At 43.6% G+C, this 22,313-nt stretch overlaps 1 protein-coding gene across 2 annotated transcripts in view; it reads right to left on the reverse strand.

Moving 5' to 3' along the window:
- EGFR (epidermal growth factor receptor) overlaps positions 1-21,851 on the reverse strand; it is a 159,053-nt gene extending 137,202 nt beyond the window's left edge. For both annotated transcript variants that reach the window (XM_088063010.1, XM_005519095.3), the window contains exon 1: positions 21,384-21,851. In XM_088063010.1, coding sequence (XP_087919136.1) covers positions 21,384-21,489 — 106 coding nt within the window. In that variant the 5' untranslated portion in view covers positions 21,490-21,851. The remainder of the gene's footprint in view (positions 1-21,383) is intronic.
- Between the last annotated feature and the right edge of the window lie 462 nt (positions 21,852-22,313).

Below are 22,313 nucleotides of genomic sequence, written 5' to 3' on the forward strand. Positions count from 1 at the left end.
CATAACATGACAACAAACTTTCCAAAAGTAGAACTTGAATGTCAGAAACCTCGTTGCAAACAGGCCTGCCGAAAGCCCCAAATCCCTGCCTTTCACAAGGATTTCTCCAACTTTCCTTGTGCCCCTCCACAAGAAGAGGTGTGGAAACACTTTGGGGCAAGAGGCAGAAAGATCTTGTGGAAACACTGGGGAAAGCACTGTGCTCAATCTGGAAACAGGATTTCCTTCAACACCATGAAGGATGAACTAAGAGAGATTTGCTCTCTCCCCAAGTGACCATTTTCTTCTGGTCACACACACGACTTTGGGGAACACCATGTGCTGCAACCATGAAGTGTCCCAAAGAGCAGACACAACCAAAGGCTTATTCAAAACGCTCAGAGTGAGATTCTGAAAGATGTAATCTGACCTCCCCCAGGCTGGTCCCAGGCTCAGTCTTCACTTTTAGGAAAACATTTTTCCAAGGAAGAAAGCTGCTAGCGGGAAGGACCCTCTGTGCTCAGGAGTGGCTGCATATTGCAACACCCTGGTTTGGCAGAGGAGGCTGCAGTGTCCCTGCAGCTGTCCTGGGTAGCAGCCAGGGGCTCTCGCCGAAGGTGCTTCATCCCGTGTCCAAGCCTTTTATGAGTCCCAGACTTGCACAAGAGGACTGATGCCAAGTTCAGTATGTTCTTGGCTTTACCAGCTGCCTTTTTAAATTAAATTATTCCAATTCATAATGGAACGAGAAACTGTGAATAAAAAGGTGCAAAAGCTTCACTTGATTTTGTTCATGTTCCTCGATGTTTAGCTGGGGATGTTCACTCCACAGCCCAAGGCTTCAGTCAGTGCCTGTGGCTGATGCAGACTTTTCTCTGGTAGGAGAAGGAGGCTAAAAGCATTAAAGTGTCAATCCCATGTAAAAAGCATGGAGCATCTAGCATGTCCTATGTTAAAGTAATGCTAAGTGACATAAAAGGTGAGCATCTTTATGTACTTCATCCCAAAGCTTCCAGCAATTTGTTCCATTACCAAACCTCAAACCATTTAAATTTTCAAGCAGTTGCATTTTAGACCTGCACTGCTTTTTCATTCATCACAGATATGCAGAAATAGGTACTTTGCAATTATTGCTATCTCCACATTTGAGCACACTATGGAAAAACATGGGGCAACACTCAGTGTCAAAGCCACCCCAACTTTACTTTTCAGACCTCACCACAAGTAGACACCCTGGTGACTGGGCTCATCAATGAAAATTTTCACTGGGGCTGTGAAGGGCCCCAGGCCTGAGGGATCTTCCCTTGCATCATATAAATTTCTCATCCAACTGGCAACTTCTTGCCATGATGATCACAAAAGCAGATTAACAAACATTCATCACATTTCAGAAGAAATCCTGAGGTTGCTACATGAACCAGCCGGGTCTGGATGGCACGTGCCCTGTCCAAACAGCTCAATCCTCACCAGTGAGGGTAAATGGAGCGAGCAAACCAGGCCAGTAGTTGAAATGTTTTCTAAAAATCGCTGAAAAGAAAATAAAGAAATTCAATTGCTGGCCTCACATGGTACCATCAATACATGACAAAAAGCAAGCACTTGGTTTCAAAGGGGTCATTAAGCCTTAAACTATCCACTTAACAGGAACGCCAGTAGCAATACTGGTCAAGTCAATGTTTGTGCATGATTACACTTCAAATTTAAACGTGAAGCTGTTGTACACAACAGGATCTGTGGAGACTTGTTTCTCTGTCTAATGAATTTAAATTGCCATTAAAATGGAGCCCAGGACAAAGGTACAAAACATACTTGAAGAACAAACATGCATTTTTAAAACACCATGAAGTTATCAAGGGCATTTTGTGTTGCCTGTCCCATGCACATAAGTTAAAAGAAAATATTCAATTAAAAATAACTAAAAATTGGGGGAAGGAGCACCTTGTGAGTCAGATCATAGAATGGACAGACATCATATGGTGCTCTTCTCCACTCTTCCCAGCTATAGGATGCTTTTCTTTCCTATGAAGTTTTGTCCAGAGGCACAGATCAGCCCTGAGAATGCTCAGCCAACTGAAATCTTATGGTGAGGGCAACAGGTGAGTGGCTGGGCAAAGGAATACGCCTATCCCACCTCAGGAGAAAATAAAGCAAACACAACATGACCAAGACTGGCATCAGGTTCTCTGGCCAAGGAGAAGTGTCCAACCCTCTTCTTCACGGCTCAGTCTGGCCAGTTTGCAAGTATGCTTGTGATACAGTAGTTAAGTGCAGAAGCTGTGCAGCACCTTTTGCAGGCTTCCCAGATATTACAGGGCTAGTTTTACCTTATAAAGGCCTTCTGTCTTTAGAAATCATGTTAGATCTGCAAAGCAGCTGTCATCCTGAGATTTTGCCAATGGACCAAACTCTCTTTCAATGGAAATAAGTTATGCACCCCCTAGGCCTCTATGGTATCAAATGCTATAAAAAAATAAAGTAAGAATGGACATGTAAATATCCCACCCTGGCATGCTGCAGAAAGTAGTGTCACTAAAAAAACACCCAGAACCCAGCCAAAAAACAATAACAGAAAGCAAACACCCAGAATTCACTATGCCATGTAGGTGCCTCATAAATATCCTCTTTAAGTCTTTACCCGCAGTTAAATTTGGATTGCAGCAAAAAAACTCATTTGTATTCAGCCAAAGGATTGCTGCTAATGCTGCAGAAAAACACAGTGCAGATTAATTCTCAATATTAATGAAAGCAGAATATCCTAAAGCTGTGAACTAATAAATATGCAGTCATGGCCAACGACAGTTTGTAGACAATATATAGTTCTAAGCTTTAAAAAGTTTCTTTTTTTTTTATCCCCTATTTTCCATTGGTGCACAACTTAGAAACCCTGATAGACTTCACGAGAAAGTGTCATGGACAGACAAATTAATGGGACCTTAAGGAAGCTGTTACACAGCCCTCACCCAGAGAAGTTTTAACAGGGTGAATCATGCCTAACCCAAACACAACCTCCCAGCTTATCGAGGAGGCTCCAACCCCTGCAGACGCCAAGCCAGGGCCAAAGAGCAAAGGTGCAGAGCTGGGCCATCATGCCAAGGCTGTGAGCAGTGCCAGGAGCCAAGGGGCAGCCAGAGCCTTTCCCCCCGGCGTGCCGGGACAGCGGCTCCCACAGGGGCATCACCCGCCCAGCGGCAGCCCCAGCGCAGCGTTTGGAGCTGCAGGATGCCCACACGCTCCTTGCAAAGTCAGAGGCAATTAGTAACGGGTACATGCCCCATGTTTGTGGCAGTTTCCAAACTTGCACACACAAACACTTACAAAGACCCCAGCACTTACACATTGCTGTGGTTTCACTCATTGGTTTCCTGTCTAAGAAAATGAAGTCTCTTTAATACACACACCTTGTATTCCAGCACATAATTCTTTACAACGCAAAATTACTTGGGGTTGGGGAGGGGTGGGGCTTAGACCATATCAAATCTATACTACAGTGCAGACAATTATAATACACAGATCCTGATTTTATAATCCTCTTTTGACTATCTCATGGGAAATCCATTATTCTGATCCCTATGCAGTCAAGCCAAACCCACCCATGCCAAATCAAAAGCAAAGGTCTCCCCAAAATCCAGAGCTTGCTAAGGATTTGATATTTGAATTCAGGTAATTTTAGCTCCTCCTTGATGTGTCTTTTTCTTGGGCTTACTTCTTCCAGCACTTATTCTGAGACACTAAGCCAAAATCCCCTGCTTTATCTGCAACAGATTATGATTTCCATCCAAAATTCCTTACTGCAGTTACAGTGGCCTGAAATAAATATCCCAAACAACAAAAAGTAATTGGCAGACTATGGCACAGGACTTATCTACAATGAATCATAAAGGACAAATTTTTTTAATTTTTTTTTAAACAAGTCCTTTACACCTGACAGCCCAGACTGGGAGCAAACCTGAAAGACTTGCATTCCTGCTTTTGAGCATTGCTTTTCCTGACTGTAGACCCAGGTCTGGTTTCAGACCTGATCACAGTACCTCAGCATTTCAGCAGGGCTGCAGAAGATTTACCTATGGGTAGAATGTGACCTTATGTTTTCATATCACAGTGCTGCAGATACTTACACTGTCCCCTTGTCATACCTGTGCATGTAAAAGTACTGTTAGCTTTAGATAACTGCTGCCGGCTGCACAGGTAAATGTTTGCTATTCCTTCCTATAAATGAAAATAATGCTAACAAACTTGCCTGGCTTTCAGAAGCCTCTGGTGTTTAACTTAGTCCACAGCTAAAGCAAACTCTCTCTCTTTAGCATATCATGTTGTATACAACCAGGAAACACAACAAGGAAACATGCATTTTAAACTGGGAGTGCAAAGCATAATAATAAATCTGGTGCAATGAAATATGGAGTCCATGAAACACTGGGAAGCTGCTTCTCCCTGGCATCAGTCACTCACTTTCACTTTGTGCACAGGCCGTGAGTTATGGACAAAACATCATTTTCAGGTATCAACCCTATCTACCACCACATCCTTTAGAGGCAAGGCCCTGAACTTCATGTACTGAAATAATGCCACTGCCTCTAATTTTAAAATTCAAAACAGACTGTCCCCTCAATGTCTCTGTGAGCAGACAAACAGATAAGTTTCCTACCTGGTTAAACTACTAGGAATGGTGAACCCAGTTCCTCTGCCCCTGGGAGCTCCTTTCAGATAAACAGTCATGAGACTTCTAAGCTTTTCTGCCTCTATGACTCCAAAAGCATTTTTAATATGCATCTCAAGCAGCTCGTTAAAAACCTGCTAGTGCTGGAAAGCGTTCCCAACATAACATCGAGGTATCATCAGAAGTGAGTGATTAATTAGATATCAGGCAGATAGGCTGGATTTTTGAAGGTGGATGTATATTTCTGAGATAAATCACTGCCTGCATTCAATTTTTGCTGTAGCACATTTAAAGTACTACATAAAAATAACAAATACATCATTAAAAGCTCTGCTTTTGACCACAAACTGACTTCTTTTCGTTGTCTCAGGCAAATTGTCATACATGTTATGTGTCTGAACACCCTCACTACACACCTATTCATTTAATACAGTACTGGGAACATGCATGAGATACCTTTTGTGCATTGGACTCCCCTGGTATATGTGTATCAGAACTAAACTGAGTTTCTGAAGAAACTTCTTAGGGACCCTCTCAATCAGTTTTTCTTACTGTTTGGGCAGCACCACAAAGGTGCTGTTTCCAGTCCCAAGATACAGTCATTATTGCTGCCTTTAACTCAGTGAACTTCCAAGTGCTTTTGGCATTTGTTCAAACAAAACATACTGAGGCCGTAGGATGGTTATCAAGTATAAACCTGCTCCACCATCCTAAAGTGAGAGTGACAGTAAAGATAGTTACCAAGAGAGAGAATCCATGAGAAAGATCAAAATGGGAATTACAGAGAAGGAATATGACTTTAAGTACTGTGGATTATACTACAGTGAAGGTGTAAAAGGTAGAGGATCAGAAATCTTCCCAAACTGATCTTTCAGTGTTTGACCCAGGCTAGGAAGGGAAAGCCGCCTTACAACCCCAGCATGGCTTTCATACAAAACCTGTGAATTTTCAGAGGTATTTTAATGACAACCTATAGCTTCACCAGGGCTTGGGTTCAGCCCTGAACATCCAGCCATAGTAGGCTCTTCTTACACCTCAGTGTCTTAAAAGGAAAACTCACATAGGTTTACACTACTAGGTTCAGACTAGCTTAAAACCTTTCCTAGTCTTTCCTAGGTCTCTTGTCTCCCCTAAAACAATTACACTTTACAGTACAGAAACTTTTACCATGTAGTCCTCTTAATGTTTAACAGACAACAAAACATATTTCTATACACACCCCTCAACACAGACTCCTTGCTATATCAAATACAGGTGATGCACAAATGTAATATGAAACCTTGTCCAAAATTGAAAACTACCCATAAATCAAAACTTCTGATACTTACAGTTGCTCATGACTTCCCTTTCAATCATTTTCAGTGGCTCATTGGAGAGAAATGCCAGGTATCTGCCCTCGCCAGTCACACCCCACGAAAGTGTCACCACTGGAATCTCTCAAAACCATCACTCCCTTTCACAATGCAATTTTTGTCACCTGTAAAACAAGACTCTTGAACCTGTACAAACTCTAGCCCTATACAGAACTCAGCTGATTTCAAAGGGACTGCATATAGATTTGAAAAAATTCATCTGTCAAAGAGCTTGCTGAATTCAATCTATTGCTATTTATTTCCATTAAGAACTTTTCCCAACTTCTGAACAAATTCATGATCTCCTTCCACTGTCGCATTCCCCAAGTGTTAAGTTCCTACTCTCACTTTAGCTACATGCACTTTAAAAATCTGTTTAATGTACGTTTATAAGCACTACATAGATGGGAGCTGCTTCAGTACCGGGTGGCATAGCAGTTGCTGTGGTAACACCATTTTTTCTTAAATGATAAAGCAAGAGTGCCAGAGGCCTCTATATACTAAGAATTACATATTAACATATCACCTCAGGCCTGTAGTGAATAGTTCTCAGGAAAAGAGAGAGAGGTGTATGCTACACACACTCTCTCACGCGTGCTTCTTCGCAAGAGTTCCCAAGAAAAAATTTTGGCTTCAACACATCCAGTGTGTGAGTGAAATGCCACTCAACTCCATCAAGTTCGTTCCAGCAAGTTCAGAGATATCTCATTTTTGTTAATCCATGAGACCACCACTTTGGCTGGCAGAAATCAATGCCTGAAGCCATAGTGCTTTACACAGCCTGAAGAATTCACCCACATTAATCACATCCAAAAATACATCTAGAAACAATCTTTTCAGAAAAGAAAGTGGAAGGACAATTACCAGAATATCTACTTACTAGACTTGCCTTACCTAGGCAAAAGGCTCATTGCAAGTTATAACACTGATACCATAAAATCTTGGGATGTGATTATCATCTTACCTTCTGTTTTGGGAGAATTACTTTTTGGCATAGTGTTCATACAATACAGTGGGGTATTCCATATCAGTTTTTCCCTTTAAACTAGATGAGAAGAATTTTCTTAGGCAAATAAAGTAATAAAAAACCCTTGAACTTGCAGTGGCAGGCAAAATATCCACAGACTTCAAAGGGATATGATGCCTAAGGTTTGCTGGATTGAGCCTGAAGAGAAAATGCATGTTCCTGCTGCAGTGTTACTGTAACTGAGAAGCAAGAGTTCCAGATTTTCTTCTCTCTCCTCCACCTCTCTGTAATTTTACTTTTTCCATAATCTTCCATGCATGTAGCTGCAATACTTTTTTTTTTTTCAAAGTTGCACATTCTGAAGCTGGGGAGCCAAATAATTTTGAGGCCCTCCTTGAATTCCACTTTACCACCCACTGCCAAGTACATCAGGAAGGTGGAGATGGAGCAAGCAAGTTTATTGAAATTCAAGATCATTAACATAAGAATTATGTTTTTCCGAGGTAAAGCACTCCTGAAGCTGTATAGGTGGAGACTGGAGAATATATTCCTCCAAGATACTTTCCTACCTCTACCATCACCTCGTAAAGAAAATAAAGCAAATAAATATGGGTAAGCAATAACTCCAGGAGGGCAGAACTTGTGTCTATAAAGAAGATTTCTGTTCCCCACCTTCCCAGAGTATAAAAGTGAAACTCCACCTACAGGCAGGTAATCCTGTAGGTGAAGCTCCTCCTTTCTATCCCATGCTGCAGAGGTGGAAAGTCCATGTTCAACTCTTCATTAAGCTTTGTATTAGCAATGTTTATGCACTGGATATGTTGAATATCACCAACAAAATATCAGTGCTGGAGCAATTCACTGCTTGACTAAACTAATGACATATTTTCCTGCTGTCCTCATTGCATTATCAGTGCAGTATTAACAGTGATGTTGCTTAATGCACTGTTAAATACCCTGTGCTATTTATTTTCTTGCAAAAGAACTTCCTTCTCTTCCCACTTTGGATTAAAGCCCATTTTGCATCACACTATGGCCAATAATTTATCTAACCAATCATGTGGATGGGATGAGGGGAATAAAAAGGAGATAGGAAGGTAGTAGCTGTGAAAACAATTTTAAAGGAACCGTACATTGACACAGCTTGTAAGTTATAGACAAAATTTAAGTGCTTCTGCACTTCTTTTTTTAAATGGGGTATTAATGTGTATGAAAGTAATTAAGCCTTTTTAATATGCACTTTCTAATAACTGTAATGCCAAAAAACCCACAGTAAAAGCTAACAACAGAGTAGAGTTATAGTAAACTTAAACTATTTTTTTGATTTTTATACAAACCCTGCATTGACATTGCATTTTTATGCTGATCTAATGAGCAACTGGCAGAGTGAGGCACATGAACCTCACAGGAACCTACACACAGGAACCTCAGATGTATAGCCACCTCAGCCCAAGCCAGGTAAGGGACTTCTGGGCAGCTACAGCAATTGTGGACCTGAGTCATTAATTTTTAGCTGACAGTATTTTTTTATTATTTATTATTAGAATTATTACATCTTCAGAGTGAAAGCCTTATTTCATGAAATTACATAAACACCATTGATGGTAGCAATTTATTCCAGGACCTGAAGACGTTCACTGGCAATCTAGCAAAGGATAGAATTATTGTTGACAATTTTACAAAAGCTTTTATCAGACTTTATGGGCCATTAAGCCCAACAGTGTGATTACCAGTACGATATCATCTCTCTCAGTAGTACAGTGTTGGCCCACAACAATCCATTTTCTAATCCTCTCTATTATAATCAGTCTGTTTACTTAGAAGTCATATGTTTGCTATTTCTGAAATGATCTGAGTCTTTAAAACTGTACTTTAGTCCACAGATAGGATCCAATAGGTACCATACTAAACAGGATAAAATAGCCTTTCTTTAAAATTCCAACAATCAACTCAGATCATCTCTTCATAAATTGAAATACAAAACACAGATGGTTAGCATACCTGCATTAAATTACATGATACAGGCAATACAATAAAAAAGGTAGTAATTCTCTCCAGAACATCAAATGATTCAGTTCTTGACCTGAGTTTGTCACTGACACCCTTCCAAGGCCTATGCTATCAGGAATTAATTTGGCTCATAGTAACTAATGACCAGGCAGAAATGAAATAGAGAAGGTGTTAATTAGCTATTTTTACTCTTAATTCACTGAATAACATGTGCTCATTGATGCAAACCAGACTGCTGCTGCTCAAATCAAGATGACCCTCATTTAGAAAAAGGGTCTGCTCCTCCTTTTTTGCACATGCTAAGTCTTTCATGTGTCAGCGAGAATTATCCACACATACTGATGGGAGCATCTTACACACTGCTGAACACAAAACTTCCTTGGTGCTGAATTAGTTCATCTACCATAGACAACTGTGATAAACTGATGCTGCCTAGGGGATCTGCCTCATTAAGGAGGGAAAGAGAGAACAAGAGCAGATCTGAAATAATAAAATCATTAACAAGAGCACCTTGAAGAGCTTATTAGGTAGAAAACAGACTGACAATACCATTGTTCAACACTTAATTAATTACTTTTTGAAGACCAGATGGAAATAAGAGAGCATCTCAGTTGTCATCCTTTCAAATTCAAAACAAAAAGACAAATATCAAACTGATCCATTAACTGGAGATGTAGCCTAAAACAGATGTTTTAAGAAATAATGAGATCCTACCAGAAATTGAAGATGCTCAAGTCTCAACTTCACCTCTTACTGCAGACTTCCTCACTGCAGGAGGTCAAATTAGGAGCTACAAATTACTTTTACTCCAAATTAAAAATGCTGCAACTCAATTACTTATCCTTACAGTCAGGTGGAAGCTGAACACACAACATAAATTTGTCTTACATGCTTTCCCTTCCGGATCTGCTGTGAAATTCTTGTCACTGCTCCTACTCTCAAAGACTGAACCTCTGCTGTTAATTTTAGGGTAGTGATAATTGCATCAGTATCTATCCAGATGTTACAAACCTGACAATAAAGACAAAGTGTGGTGCTGATACTACCTTGCAAAGCACCTCACTCAGTCTGCCACACAGACATCAGCTCAATTCTCACACTGATCTTCCTCTGCTACAAGAGTGAAGCTTTTAAATAGAAGCCTGTGCTCTGTCCCTAACATGTTTGGGTACACAAGGACCAGCGAGAAGGGGCTTCTTTCATTAGAAAGCCAAACACCTAATGGTCCATAGTACAGGCAATCAGTGCCCTGCTGGCCATTGTGCCTCACTAAGGACAGTGCCAGCATTCTGATACCAGTCAAAATTCAAATATGGAACCTGAGATGGGAAAAAAACTCTCTTGCTGGGCATAATTCATCTTCTGTTCACATTACCACAGGTCTCCATTAGGAAAGACCCAAATCTGTACCTGGGAGAGGGGAGATGTGATTGTTACTACTGGCTTCCCAACAGCTTGGTTTTTAGGAGTGTTTGCAGAGCCAGACTAAGGGAGAGAGGTCACACTTCCACTGTTTCCCAACTCTCCTCAAATGCCAAGGGCCCCACATCCTACACACTGCTCTGTGGTGCAAAACCCATGTTCATGCGGAAACCTAACAGCTTCAATTACGGTCTAGCTGTGACAAATCAGCTTCCAGAGTCAGGATTTTGCCAACTAACATTTCTGCTTCCAAAAAAATTGGTTTGTTTTGTTCTGGTTTAATCGGTTTTTCACTTGGGGTTTTCTGTTTGTTTTTAATGGGAAAGAAAAAAAAAAAAAGACATGTACTTGATGCTGAAGTCTGAAGAGCCTGTAAAACAAATTTAATCCTGTTCAAGAATTGAGAATGTCAAAATTCCATTCATGAGAAATAGGCTGCAATAAAAATGGAGGAGAAAAACCACTCCACCCCTGTAACTTGGATTTTCACTAAAGGCCCTTACTATTCAGCAGTTTCCAAAACATCATGCCAACCAGTCACTCAGACTTAAGGATAACTCCCCCACATTTTTGTGGGGGAAGGTTTCCTTGTCTTCATGTGCCCAATAGATGATCTGTGAACCTTCAGATTTAACACACGAGAAGCAAATTTGTCAAACAGTCATATATGGTCATATCACAGCTGTCCCTTCCCAATGATTAAAGGAAATGAAGAAGTTTTTATTTTTCTCCCAGCTTCTAAAGTTTGTGCAAAATTCACTGCCAATGCCTTCAGGTAGGAGAACCGTAACTTCCACTCTCAGAAGAAATAGTGATCACATCTGCAAAATGGCATTTTCATCTGGCACTGAAGATCTGACATCATGATTTTGAAAGTCTCTTTTATCAAATAGGCATCCATTGTCTCTAATATGTATTAATGAAAAAGTTGGAAAGAAACGTGATAGCAACGTTTTCTCCTGAACAGAGCAGATGATCACTTGGCCAGTAGGCCCCAAATCCTACCTATTCTCCATACCTCCTTCAACCAGAGCTATTTATTGCCTTTGATAGTCCAGGGTGTATTTTCTTAAATTAACATTGCTTTGTCCATGGTACAAACACGTACGACAGAGTAGTAAATTGACCATACATTTTTTTAAAAATGCATGGGATTTTTCTGTTTGATAATACAGCTACCTAAAATTAACCCAAACTACAAAATAACAACATCAGGAAGCAAAGAGCAAGAAGACCTTTTCTTCCTTGTCTTCTACACTGCATTGCAATGCTCTCATCCCAAGCCCAAGTGCAGAAGTTGCAGGTGACCCATGAAACACCAGGGACAGCATGTAATCCATGAACACATCTGAGAAAAGCAGCTTTCTACACCTCTGGTTATACACATCCATGGGAGCTGATGGCCAAGTAAGAAATAAAAGAAAGCTAGGACTACAGCAACTGTAAATATTTAGGAAGCACCTGCTTGAGAATTGCCCACTACAGTTACAGAAAAAGGACGTGCCCCTGGCCAGGTGACTTCTTTTTCCCATTAAGTAAGTTTCTGTTTGTAGAAAATTCACAAGAAAATATAAGTGTAGAAGACACAGCACAACACCACCAGTGCAAAACAAATGTGCATCTCATTTTAATGTGAGCTCTGGTTAAGTGGCTTGTGTTGAAATCCTACCTAGCATTCCAAGTGTAAACCAGCTTAATCATATCTATTGAAAACCACATAATAAATAACATGAAATATGCAGCATGCCATCCTAATTGCAGAGGTTGTCTCACTTACTAGAAGTCATTTATTTATTCAAATGACTTGAGCTACGTGATTCAATCTGAATCATGGGAACTAGTTACTGATTTGTGCAAACAGCCTCTTACTTCTTTGCTAAAGGCATTGTTGAAATAACTGACCCAACTGCTAAAACAAGCTTCTTCCTTGAACCCTCCACCTCCTGCTTTAGTTTTACCTCCTGAGTGAACTTTAGAAAACATCCGTGTTCTACAAAAATATTGTGAACTTAATTAAAAATTTAAAAAAAAAACTAATTCCAATGTCATAAATTAATAATGCAATGGAAAAATCGGTATTTTCAAGATCAAATAATTCCTTAGTAATAGGGAACTGCACATGCAACCATAACTTTACTTTGCAGAATTGAAATATACAGGTCTCAAGAAGAAACATCTACTGCCTCAGATGTGAATCAAACTCAACTTTCAGAATTACACATACGTCTCAGATCTTAATGGGGGAGGGGGAGTGAATACATATCCCCAAAAGAAGCTACAATTTTATTTTATTTTCAGTTGGTTTGTTTTAAGGTTTGGTGTTTTTGTTTTTTTTTAAGTTAGGACTTGCAAATGTGAAAATCGCCATCATAACTATGCTGCAGCATAGAAAGCATAATTTAGGAAACAGTTCAGACTTTACATCTGCTTGCACCCAACCTTGATTTGCAGCTACTGTCTCACACTGCTGTTATTTCAGGAGGTGCTGGGGCTTCCCCAGGGCGGTGGAGCAAGGGGCCAGGCACGCTGAGCCCAGCCACAGGCAGGGAGCGAGCACGCCTCAGCGCCAGGAGCCAAGCCAGATGCATGCCACCACAGGTCACCTCATCCCAGGCTCTGGCCAGCCTCCATCAAGGGACATGTCCCCAGGGAAGGGTGCTCAGAAAGGCCTTCAGGAAAGGGAAGGAATGATGGTCCGCATGAGATATTTTTTCAAAGCTTGCAAATAGGTCCCAAGTAGGATGTTGGTTACCTTCAACTCCAGGCAGTGTTTATCATCGGCTTGGGCATGGGGTGTGTTGGGGGTTAGGTGTTTTGGTTTTTTTATTAGTTCTGGCTTGCCCGTGGAATTTTTACCCATTCGTTGCGGGGGGAAAAACCTAACTGCGGGTACTTGGTGGGTGCTTGACAATAGACAAAGAGTTTGGCCGGGCCCAGGGGGAGAAGGGGGCAGGAAAAAAGGAGGGTGGGGACAGTTTGGCGGCTTCTTCAGCCTCGGAATAGGACACTTTGGGCGAGGAGCTGTTGCGGTGGGGAGAAGGGAATTTCGCCATCACCCAGACAGAGCTGCTGCTTCTTCTCCTTCTCCCCTCTTTGTTGGTGGCCTCGCACCCCCTGTCCTGCCGGGACGTGTGGCAGTGCCAGGCACCGCCGCGGAGCTGCTGATACACCTCAGCCACCGGCCCAGGATCTCAGCTCGTCCCTGCTGATACACCTCAGCCACCGGCCCAGGATCTCAGCTCATCCCTGCTGATACACCTCATCCACCAGCCCAGGATCTCAGCTCGTCCCTGCTGTTTCCAGCCGACTGTTCCTCGGAGCCCTGCAGGAGCACCGGGACTGACTGCCCGAGGGGTTTGTGAAAAACTAAACCTCTCCTCCATCCCATCTCAGCCGAGAAAGCTGTCCCGGGGTCCCTGGTTCTGTGTTCTTGTTATTGCTGTAGTTATTGTTTGTTTGTTTGCCTGGTTATACCAGTAAAGAACTGTTATTCCTATCCCCAGATCTCTGCCTGAGAGCCCCTTGACTTCACAATTATAATAATTCGGAGGGAGGGGGTCTACATTCTTTCATCCCAAGGGAGGCTCCTGCTCTCCCTAGCAGACATCTGTCTTCTAGAACCAAGAGACGGTGAGAGGCCAAAATAGTAGCAGGCAACTCCATCAGTGGCCAGATGTGCTGCCTCAGGCAAGCATTCAAAGTGTCTGTGGCTTCGATCCCTTGAATCACGATAGGTAAAACAATACTTTTCCCTATCTAGGAAAAGTGTTGTGTGAGCTCCCAGTGCCCCAGTGCCAAGACTGGCTGATTTCCAGGGCTTTCCTGGTTATCCTCATATTTACTGTAGAATCTGGGGATGGGAAGGCAGGGAGGCATTATGCCACCATGTCCTGATTACCAAACATACAAACCCCGCTCCCACAAAGTGATAATTTTCTTCTTATAAAAGCCAGAGCTCAAATACTACTATCCTGTCATCAAGACAGCTGGTTTATATCCTCTTCTTCTTCCTTCCACCTCTTACCCAGAAAACATCCTGTCTGGCACCGTCCCTGCCGACTCATCCAACCCTACTGATCTCTGCACCCAGGAAGGAGCCATCAGCCTTGGCAGAGAGGTTCTGGCATGACTGCCTTTGCTAGTCCTGAATATTTACAGTTTTCCAGTTTGGGATGAAGGGCGCTGGCAAATCCCCCACTTTTCCAGTGGTGGATACTCCCGGGGAGGCTACCCACCTTTCACACAGCACCTTTGCAAGGTAAAGCAACCAGAGAGAGGTAACCGCTAGACAAGAAGGCTTTTAACCCACACAGAAGCGTTGCTGGCCCTTGGGGCATTGCTACTGCTCGGCAGTGTCACCCTGCCTGCTCAGAGCCCCGGCCCGCCTGCTCCTGCACCTCCAGCAACGAGCCTGCAAGCCTTGGGCTCCTCCTCTGGAGCTCACCGATGTACGCTTTAAGCACCCAGCACGCTGATGCCAGGGAGGTAATGGATACCAAGCTTCCTTTAATTTAAACATACTTATTTACCTCTATTTCATTATTTTTACTATTTCATTATTTCAATTTATGAAAATAGAAAAAAAGTGATCACAAGCATTTTGGGCTTCATTTAACTCAGTGTTCACAGAGATCAGAGCAGAACTATTAATGCGTATACAAATGACAGTTTACCTCACTCCCAAAACCTTATTTTTTTGAGCCAAGCTCCGCAAACATGCCTTGGCCAAAAAAACTAAGTGGGAGGGAGGTATAAGAAAATCAAGTGGTATTCTGGTATTTTCAAAATAAACCTGCAAATTTTCATTTCAAACACCATTTCATTTAGCTTCTTACCCAACTTGAAAAGAAATCGTCTCAAGTCAAATTTGATCTTCCAGATTATATTAAAACAGGGCTTTTTTCTCGATGTTTTGTTGCCTTTTTTTTTTTTTCCCTCTTCACTTCAGTAAAACCACCCCAACATACTTGTTTCAGTATGACTGGAAATTTTTCTTTTTTTCTAGGGTTTTTTTTTCCCTCTTCACCCACTGAAACAAACAAAAGCCACCCATGAGATTCAATGCACTCTGCAAGTAGAACATGCATGTGAACACGTAGTTGTTTACTTTCATGTACGCAGATGTGCTGGGCAGACGAAGGAACGCTGGCAGAAGGAGAATCCCTGCATCTGCCTTGCACGGATCTGTCAACAGGCAAAACACACTTTGCACTGGAGCTTCCAAAGGAAAGCTCACACATCCCTATGGGATATATAAATCCAGCATGTCTCTCTCCTAACTATGCCTTTCTGTTCGTTAAAAAATAACGTTAAAAGGTGTGGTAGCACTTGCACTTGTTAGCTCAATGGCCAACCCACATTTCCCACATCTTTTCTCTCTGGTCATCAGAAAGATTTCCTGTTTAAACACACAATCTCACAGGTAGGTTTCTCATGTTTCTTCCTTTGAGCAACCCTCAGTAACATTAAGCATAGAGAGCACAATACCCACACCTACACATTCCCCCTGTAAGACAGACTACAAAGTCATGTCACAGTTCCTAATAAATAACATCTTGCTTCAGCAGAAATAGACATTTATTTTACTCCAACTTCTCTGTGCAGAGGAGCACATTTTTTTTCCCACATTTCCTTTAAGAATGACTTCTTCTGCACATACTAATGCCAAATGTTCTGTAACTATTTTTGAAATTAAAAAAAAATACACTATTACTCAATACTGTTAGGTCAGCAGAATTCAGCCATAAAAAAGGAAGCATTACAATTCTTTTTGCCATAGTTGGAAGGCAAGAAGTAACATAACCAGAATGGACTGAAACACCACTAAGTCTCATACTGTACCTACTAATAGTGCTCCTAGAAGTTCCTGGAAGAAGGGGCACAGGAGAAGGTCAAATCCATATGTACCTAAAAGGATCAGTATGTACTGTATTAAGCTGAACAAGGACTGTCAAAGTCCACACAAAACATCAAGCAGCGGATTTCCACACTGTGTACCATTAACCCCTGGAAAAACATAATTCATCTGAACACTTTCTACCAACACCTACATAAACCCATAGTGCAGGCTCTCCATGTCCTCATGCATTTCACAAGCTCTCTAAAGCCAAGAGTAGCAGAAGTTCTCAGGAACAGAGGACTTTTGATGTGTCACATCCGACACAGCTCTTAGACCACCCTCATCACCAGAGGTGTGTGGCACTGCAGAAGCCTTGTTTGAAGGGTGCATCCCAGGGCCCCTCATTACTATTCCTGTTCCTCTGCCATAGAGCTCAGCATCACACAGCTCCTGTCCATGGTCCCTATCACAGGTGCTCAGGACCCAGAGAGGCAAGTTCTGCACTTAGAGCAAGATGTGTTGCTCAAGCTGACCTCAAGGCAAGTGCGAGACAGGCAACTACCCCTGTCACTGCAGAAGCTCTGCTCGAGTGTTCATCGCAGGATACACACCTCCTACAACTGCCACAAAGCAAATGCAGGAACCAAAAAGTGAGAACGATCCTTCCACTGAGAAACAAATAACAGCTCTGCTGCATTTCCTAAGAACTTTTTTTTTCTGATAAAGCTAGTCATTTCCCAGCTAAGTTGAATGTGATTCTTATGCCAGATGAGCCCTGACTGACAGAAATTCATTTTCCACTAGTAGATGTCCGAGGAGATCTGTACAGCAGAACAGAGGTTTGAGAAATTATAAAAACAATTAGAAGATGCCTAATGTAATTCACAGAATTCCAAAATGGCAATTATTCTACCTAGCAAGTAATATTTTTGCATAATTTGACCAGTCTAGATTTATAAAGGTTTGTCAGCCAGGTCATCCCAGGAAGCGTTCCTAATATAGAACAGTCAGAAAATGCTTTTTTGAGTACAGCCAGTTCTGGCTCCCAAATAAAAGTTCTACAAGTCAAATTTGTGTTACACAAACCCTTTTGCAATACAGATCCAAGTCTAACATGAGATTTAACACAAGTTCTCATACCTGTAAATGCTGGTGTTTGTAACGTAACATGCTGACACCAATTTTGAGTATCAGTTCTTTCTGGGATAATCCACTCACATACAGAGTGTGACTGTACTCTGATGCACACATACTACTGAAACCTGGACTAGAGCAAGAGTTTGTAGTAACATCAACAGTTTCTATGCAAAACCATTCCATGCAGGTACTGTCATCCTCCCGAAAATGAAGTAAACTTCCCACCGGGCTTGTTTCTGAAGAGCAATTAAGCAAAGGCAGTTTGTGTTCAAGGAAGATAAGGACACTTTCTGAAGGAACTGGTTTGGCTAGTCAGCTATCTTGCTGCTAAAGCTAGCATAACCCAGTGATTTCAGTGATACATGGATACCTAAATGCAAAAGTCAGCCCTGAGGACCATAATGGCATTGTGCGACACTCCCCAAAAGTCTCTCTTTATAAATTAACAAATAAATTACAACGGACTACTCTGATTGTAAAGTCTCCAGGGCATTGATCTTGATTTCCTATTTATCTGCAAATCTCTTAATATACTCTTGATGCAAGAAATAACACATTTGTATTTAGTAGCACTTCAGCATCTAGTTTGCTCACCACACACACACCTTGCTGAGAGGCCAATCTCCCTCGTAAAATTTTGCACAGTCACTATATTTTGCAGATTGCCTGAATTAAGGAGATGACTGCTAGCATTTTACCTTCCCTTCGCTGATCTTAATGATGGTTTTTGGTTTTGTTCTTATGCATTCACACACTGAGGCACTGGAGTAAAAGCAGCTCTACACCCAACACTATTTATTTCTATTATCTCTCCAAGCTGAGCTGTATCAGTATCTAAGTTTCCATTTCTCTAACTGTATTTACCATCAAGACTGCACAGATTTATTTTAATTTACAAATCCAGGAATGTTTGGTCATTTACCAAGGAGAATAGAAAATAATAAATGGTTGCATAGACAAGACCTCACATAATGAATACCTACACAAACATACTAGCTCACATCCACACAGAAAATTCTACTTCTGTCAGTGGTAATATACAGGAATGAGACAACAGTGTACCAACTCAGCCAAACTGTGGATGTGTGGGCAGCCCGCTGCTCTTGGGATGCCCCCATGGCAGGCACAACTCACAGGCTTCTCCTGTCAGATCTCTGCTCCACAGAGCAGCAGCCAGGTTACTCTGGAGTGCAGCTAAAAAGGCACTAGATGCTTGCATGTAGCTGAATCAAGCTCTCCACAATCCACAAAGACTCGTCTACTTGTACACATCTGCCACAAGTAAGCAGGGAATAATATACAGCACAGAAACTACAAGACAACGTAAAGGGCAGCAATACTCAATATAAATACACACAGAACCCACACGTAAACACTGCACAGGATATTAGACAAAGGTTTTTCACTTCACATGGACATGAATACCCTTAAAGAACTTAGTACTTTGTATAAGACTCCAAGTACAGAAAGCCACCACAGTCCACTCCGGCAGCTCCCGAGCAGCCTGGCACGCCTGTCCTGACATGGAGCAGCACACTCCCACCCCACAACAGCTGCAGCTACAGACCTAAACTAGAGATATAAAACCAATATATAGCAACAAAAAGCAATTTGCTGGACCGTAGCACTGTCGCCAAGCACTGGCACACAAAAAGGATATGGGTCAAATGCATCCAGCATAAGTGGCATGCCAGTTATCACAGGTATTTATCTCAGGTACCACCAATTAGGCCTCCCAGGGTACATTAGTGGAAATCTGGATTAGTTCCACTGTGCTTAATGTGGGTCAACATCAGAGCAGGTAGTAGGGGCGGGTATTGATCCCTGAGGTGAGAGTACTTCACTTTTGAGCAATGCTGTTTGGTCCTGGAGTATGTTCAATTAGGCTTTTTTTTTGTATCATAATGAGCACAGTGTTATAACAAAATGAGTTTTTCCTCATCCATCTTCAAGAAAATTAATTCTACAGTTTTGGGAGAAGACACAGTTGTATTTAAATTTCCATTCAAACATTATGTTGATTGGATTTTATAGGCTGATTCTGATGTTCTCCTAACAGTTGCCTAGGTGCCTTTTATTTTTTTCAGGCATCTCCTTTTGATAATAGAACAACTCAGGCTGAAGTTTTAAGAAGTGTCATTTCACATGCAATTTGAACTTGCAGAAGTGTTACATTTATTTATGACAGCAAGTTTTCTTTCAGCATTTCTCTGAATTGTGATGCTAGTTCTTATCATTTTAACAAGGAGGCAGTCCCCAACATACACTGATCCTCTATTACCTGCTGGACCTGTTGCTTGAAATCAGTATCTCACCATTCTCAGATGCTGCTTCATTTTGTGCCTATAAGTAATTTTCTTGCTTGTCTTCAAGTGTGGGGAGAAACTAATAAAGTCAAATCAATTGATAAATGCTTTCTGAAGAAATCCGTCTGCCTTCATCTCTGCCACTGAGCCTCCAGCTCTTACCAGAGGAACAGTTACTTTCTGCCACAACGTCCTGAGGGTAACCTCTACTGGATTTATCATGCAGCTTTTGATTATTTAGTAGTCCTCAAAAAACTAGCAACCTCCTAAGATCATGAGACGCAGAATTAAACATTACAAACAAGGTATTTCTCCTCACTCTTCACATATTATATAGGACATGTGCACCTGAGACTGCATCTCAAAAGACAGGCAGAGCAGATGGGAGGCACTTTACTTCTCATCGGCTTCAAAGGGTGAGGAAAAATAAATAAATAAAAAGAAAACCGGGAAAGAAAAACTGCCCATGTTACATCAACAACAGGTATGAACTTGATTTATGGAACAAGAGAATCTTTCCGCTTTTTAAAGGTTGTGCAACTAGTTCTTTTGGATGGGGTGTTCCTCACTTTCAGGGCGGCTTTACAGTCCACAGTCACGAAAGACTCTCAGCTGCTCTAAGCCATGCAGTCAGCCCTTCTAGAAAGTAATAGTTCTCTTCTCCCGCTTTTTCTTTAAAAAGAATCAAAGGAAAAAGAAGAAAAACCAAACCACCCAAATCTGCATTTTTTCCTCTGGCTGGCAGATTTCCAAGATAAAGAGGACTGCTCGCCGGCTGGAACAGCAGCCGGGGCCTGCTCTCCAAACTCACAAAAGAGAACACCACACACAGAGAAAAAGCGACGGGTCTGACCGGCCAGAAACTTCTTCTCACCCTCTGAGACAGCTTCTCCAATAGAGCAGGAAAGCCCAAGCATCGGCGGCAGCCCCACGCCCGGCCCCACAGCCAGCCCTGCCGTGCTGTTCCCACGCACCGCCGGGACGGGCGGGCAGCGCCGGGGCTGGCAGCGCCGGGACGGGACGGGAAAGGGACGGAACAGAGACGGGACGGCGGCTCCTTCGCGCCGGGTCGGGCAGGGATAAATCGCTCCTCTTTCTGATAACTGGGGCACCGGAACGCACACGAAGTTTCCCTTCTTTTCAGCCACCCCTCCCCAGGCGTACACCTCTTTCTATTATTACTATGACTATTTCTGAACGGGACAAGCGGAGGTGGCCGGGTCAGAGCGGCAGCGGGTTACCGGAGCGCTGCTTAGTCGGGAACCCCGCGGCTTTTCCCCGCCGCCACCGTGCAGGGAAGCGCTGGGCTGAGCCGGGGAGCGCTCTCCGGAGAGCGACTGGGCAAGGTGGGAAGGGGGGAAGAAGAAAAAAAAGAAACACTAAAGGAGAGAAGCACAGCCGATGAGATGTGCCAAGGCTTATTCCCTTTTATTTCCTCCACCCCCACAAAAGAAAATAAGCCAAGAATCAGGAAGTCAGGGCTGCGTGGTCGCTGCTATAGGTTTGGTTTTCTCCCCGTTTCTCCTCTCTCTCTGCTTTTGGGGTGAGTTTTTTTGTTTTGGTTTGGTTTTTTTTCTTAGGGAAATAAGTATTTGGGACTTTCCCTCCTCCTCTCCCCACGGGAGGCCGCGGCACGCAGCCGCCCGCAGCCCCGGCTCCCTGTTCCCCCGGGACGCGGCCGGCAAAGGGCGGCGGGACCCCGGCGCTCCCCTACCTTTCTTTCCCTCCACGGCGAGGCAGAGAGCGAGGCGCCCCAGCAGCAGCACCAGGACAGCGGCGCCGCGGGGCCCGGCGGCAGCGAGGGGGCTGCGGCCGCCCATGCTGCGGGACCGCCGCTCCCTCGGCGGAGGGCCTGGGGGTCGGGCGGGGCGGGCGCAGGGAGGATGCCGCGGAGTCGCTCCTGCTCTGCTCTGCTCTGCTCTTCTCCCGCCGCAGCGATCAGCTCCTCTCCGGCGCTCTGCCCTGCGCGGCTCCGAGCAGCATGCTGGAGGGCGGCCGTCGAGGTCTGCGCGCCCACGTGCGTGCCCCGCTGCGGGCGGGCAGCTGCCTTCCTCCTCCTCCTCCTCCTCCCAGCTCTGCTCCTCCTGCTGCAGGCGGCGGCGGGTGCACAAGGGCTTGCGGAGCGGCTGGAGCCGGCTGTGGGACGGGGTGCGCCCGGCTGCGCTCTCCACTCGGTCGCGGAGCGCAGGGGCTCCCTCTGGGGACGCCAAGGAGGAGGAGGATGGGGAGGGAGCAAGGAGGAGAGGGGAGGAGAAACCGGCAGCGCCTTCCCCGCCCAGGTGGAGAAGGGGCGGGCACCCCACCTGTCCCGGAATATAGGATAAGAGGAGGTGGGAGCGGAGACGAGATAGTTTAGCCGTTCCTCCTTGCTCGGAAGGGTGTGTACGTGTGGATTTTCTACTTCCCGGCAGTTTCTGGCCGGCAGCTGCCAAAGGCATGAGCGTGCATTTGCGCCACTGCTCGCAAAAAAGCGGCGTGGCCTTAACGCAGCTTCTGCCTTCCGTGTCCCCGCCCGGGAGTGGCGGGGGGCAGAGGTTTTACGGCAGTGCGGGTGTTCCGTGGGGATTGCAGCAGAAGCGTTGTCCCGTCCCGTCCCGTTCCTCAGGGAGAGCTGTCCCGTCGCAGCGCCAGAGGGGAGTGCGGG

The sequence above is a fragment of the Pseudopodoces humilis genome, chromosome 1, assembly GCF_049639895.1.
Source record: "Pseudopodoces humilis isolate 2021_Gansu_Grassland_sample_001 chromosome 1, ASM4963989v1, whole genome shotgun sequence".
NCBI classification, from domain to species: Eukaryota; Metazoa; Chordata; class Aves; order Passeriformes; family Paridae; genus Pseudopodoces; species Pseudopodoces humilis.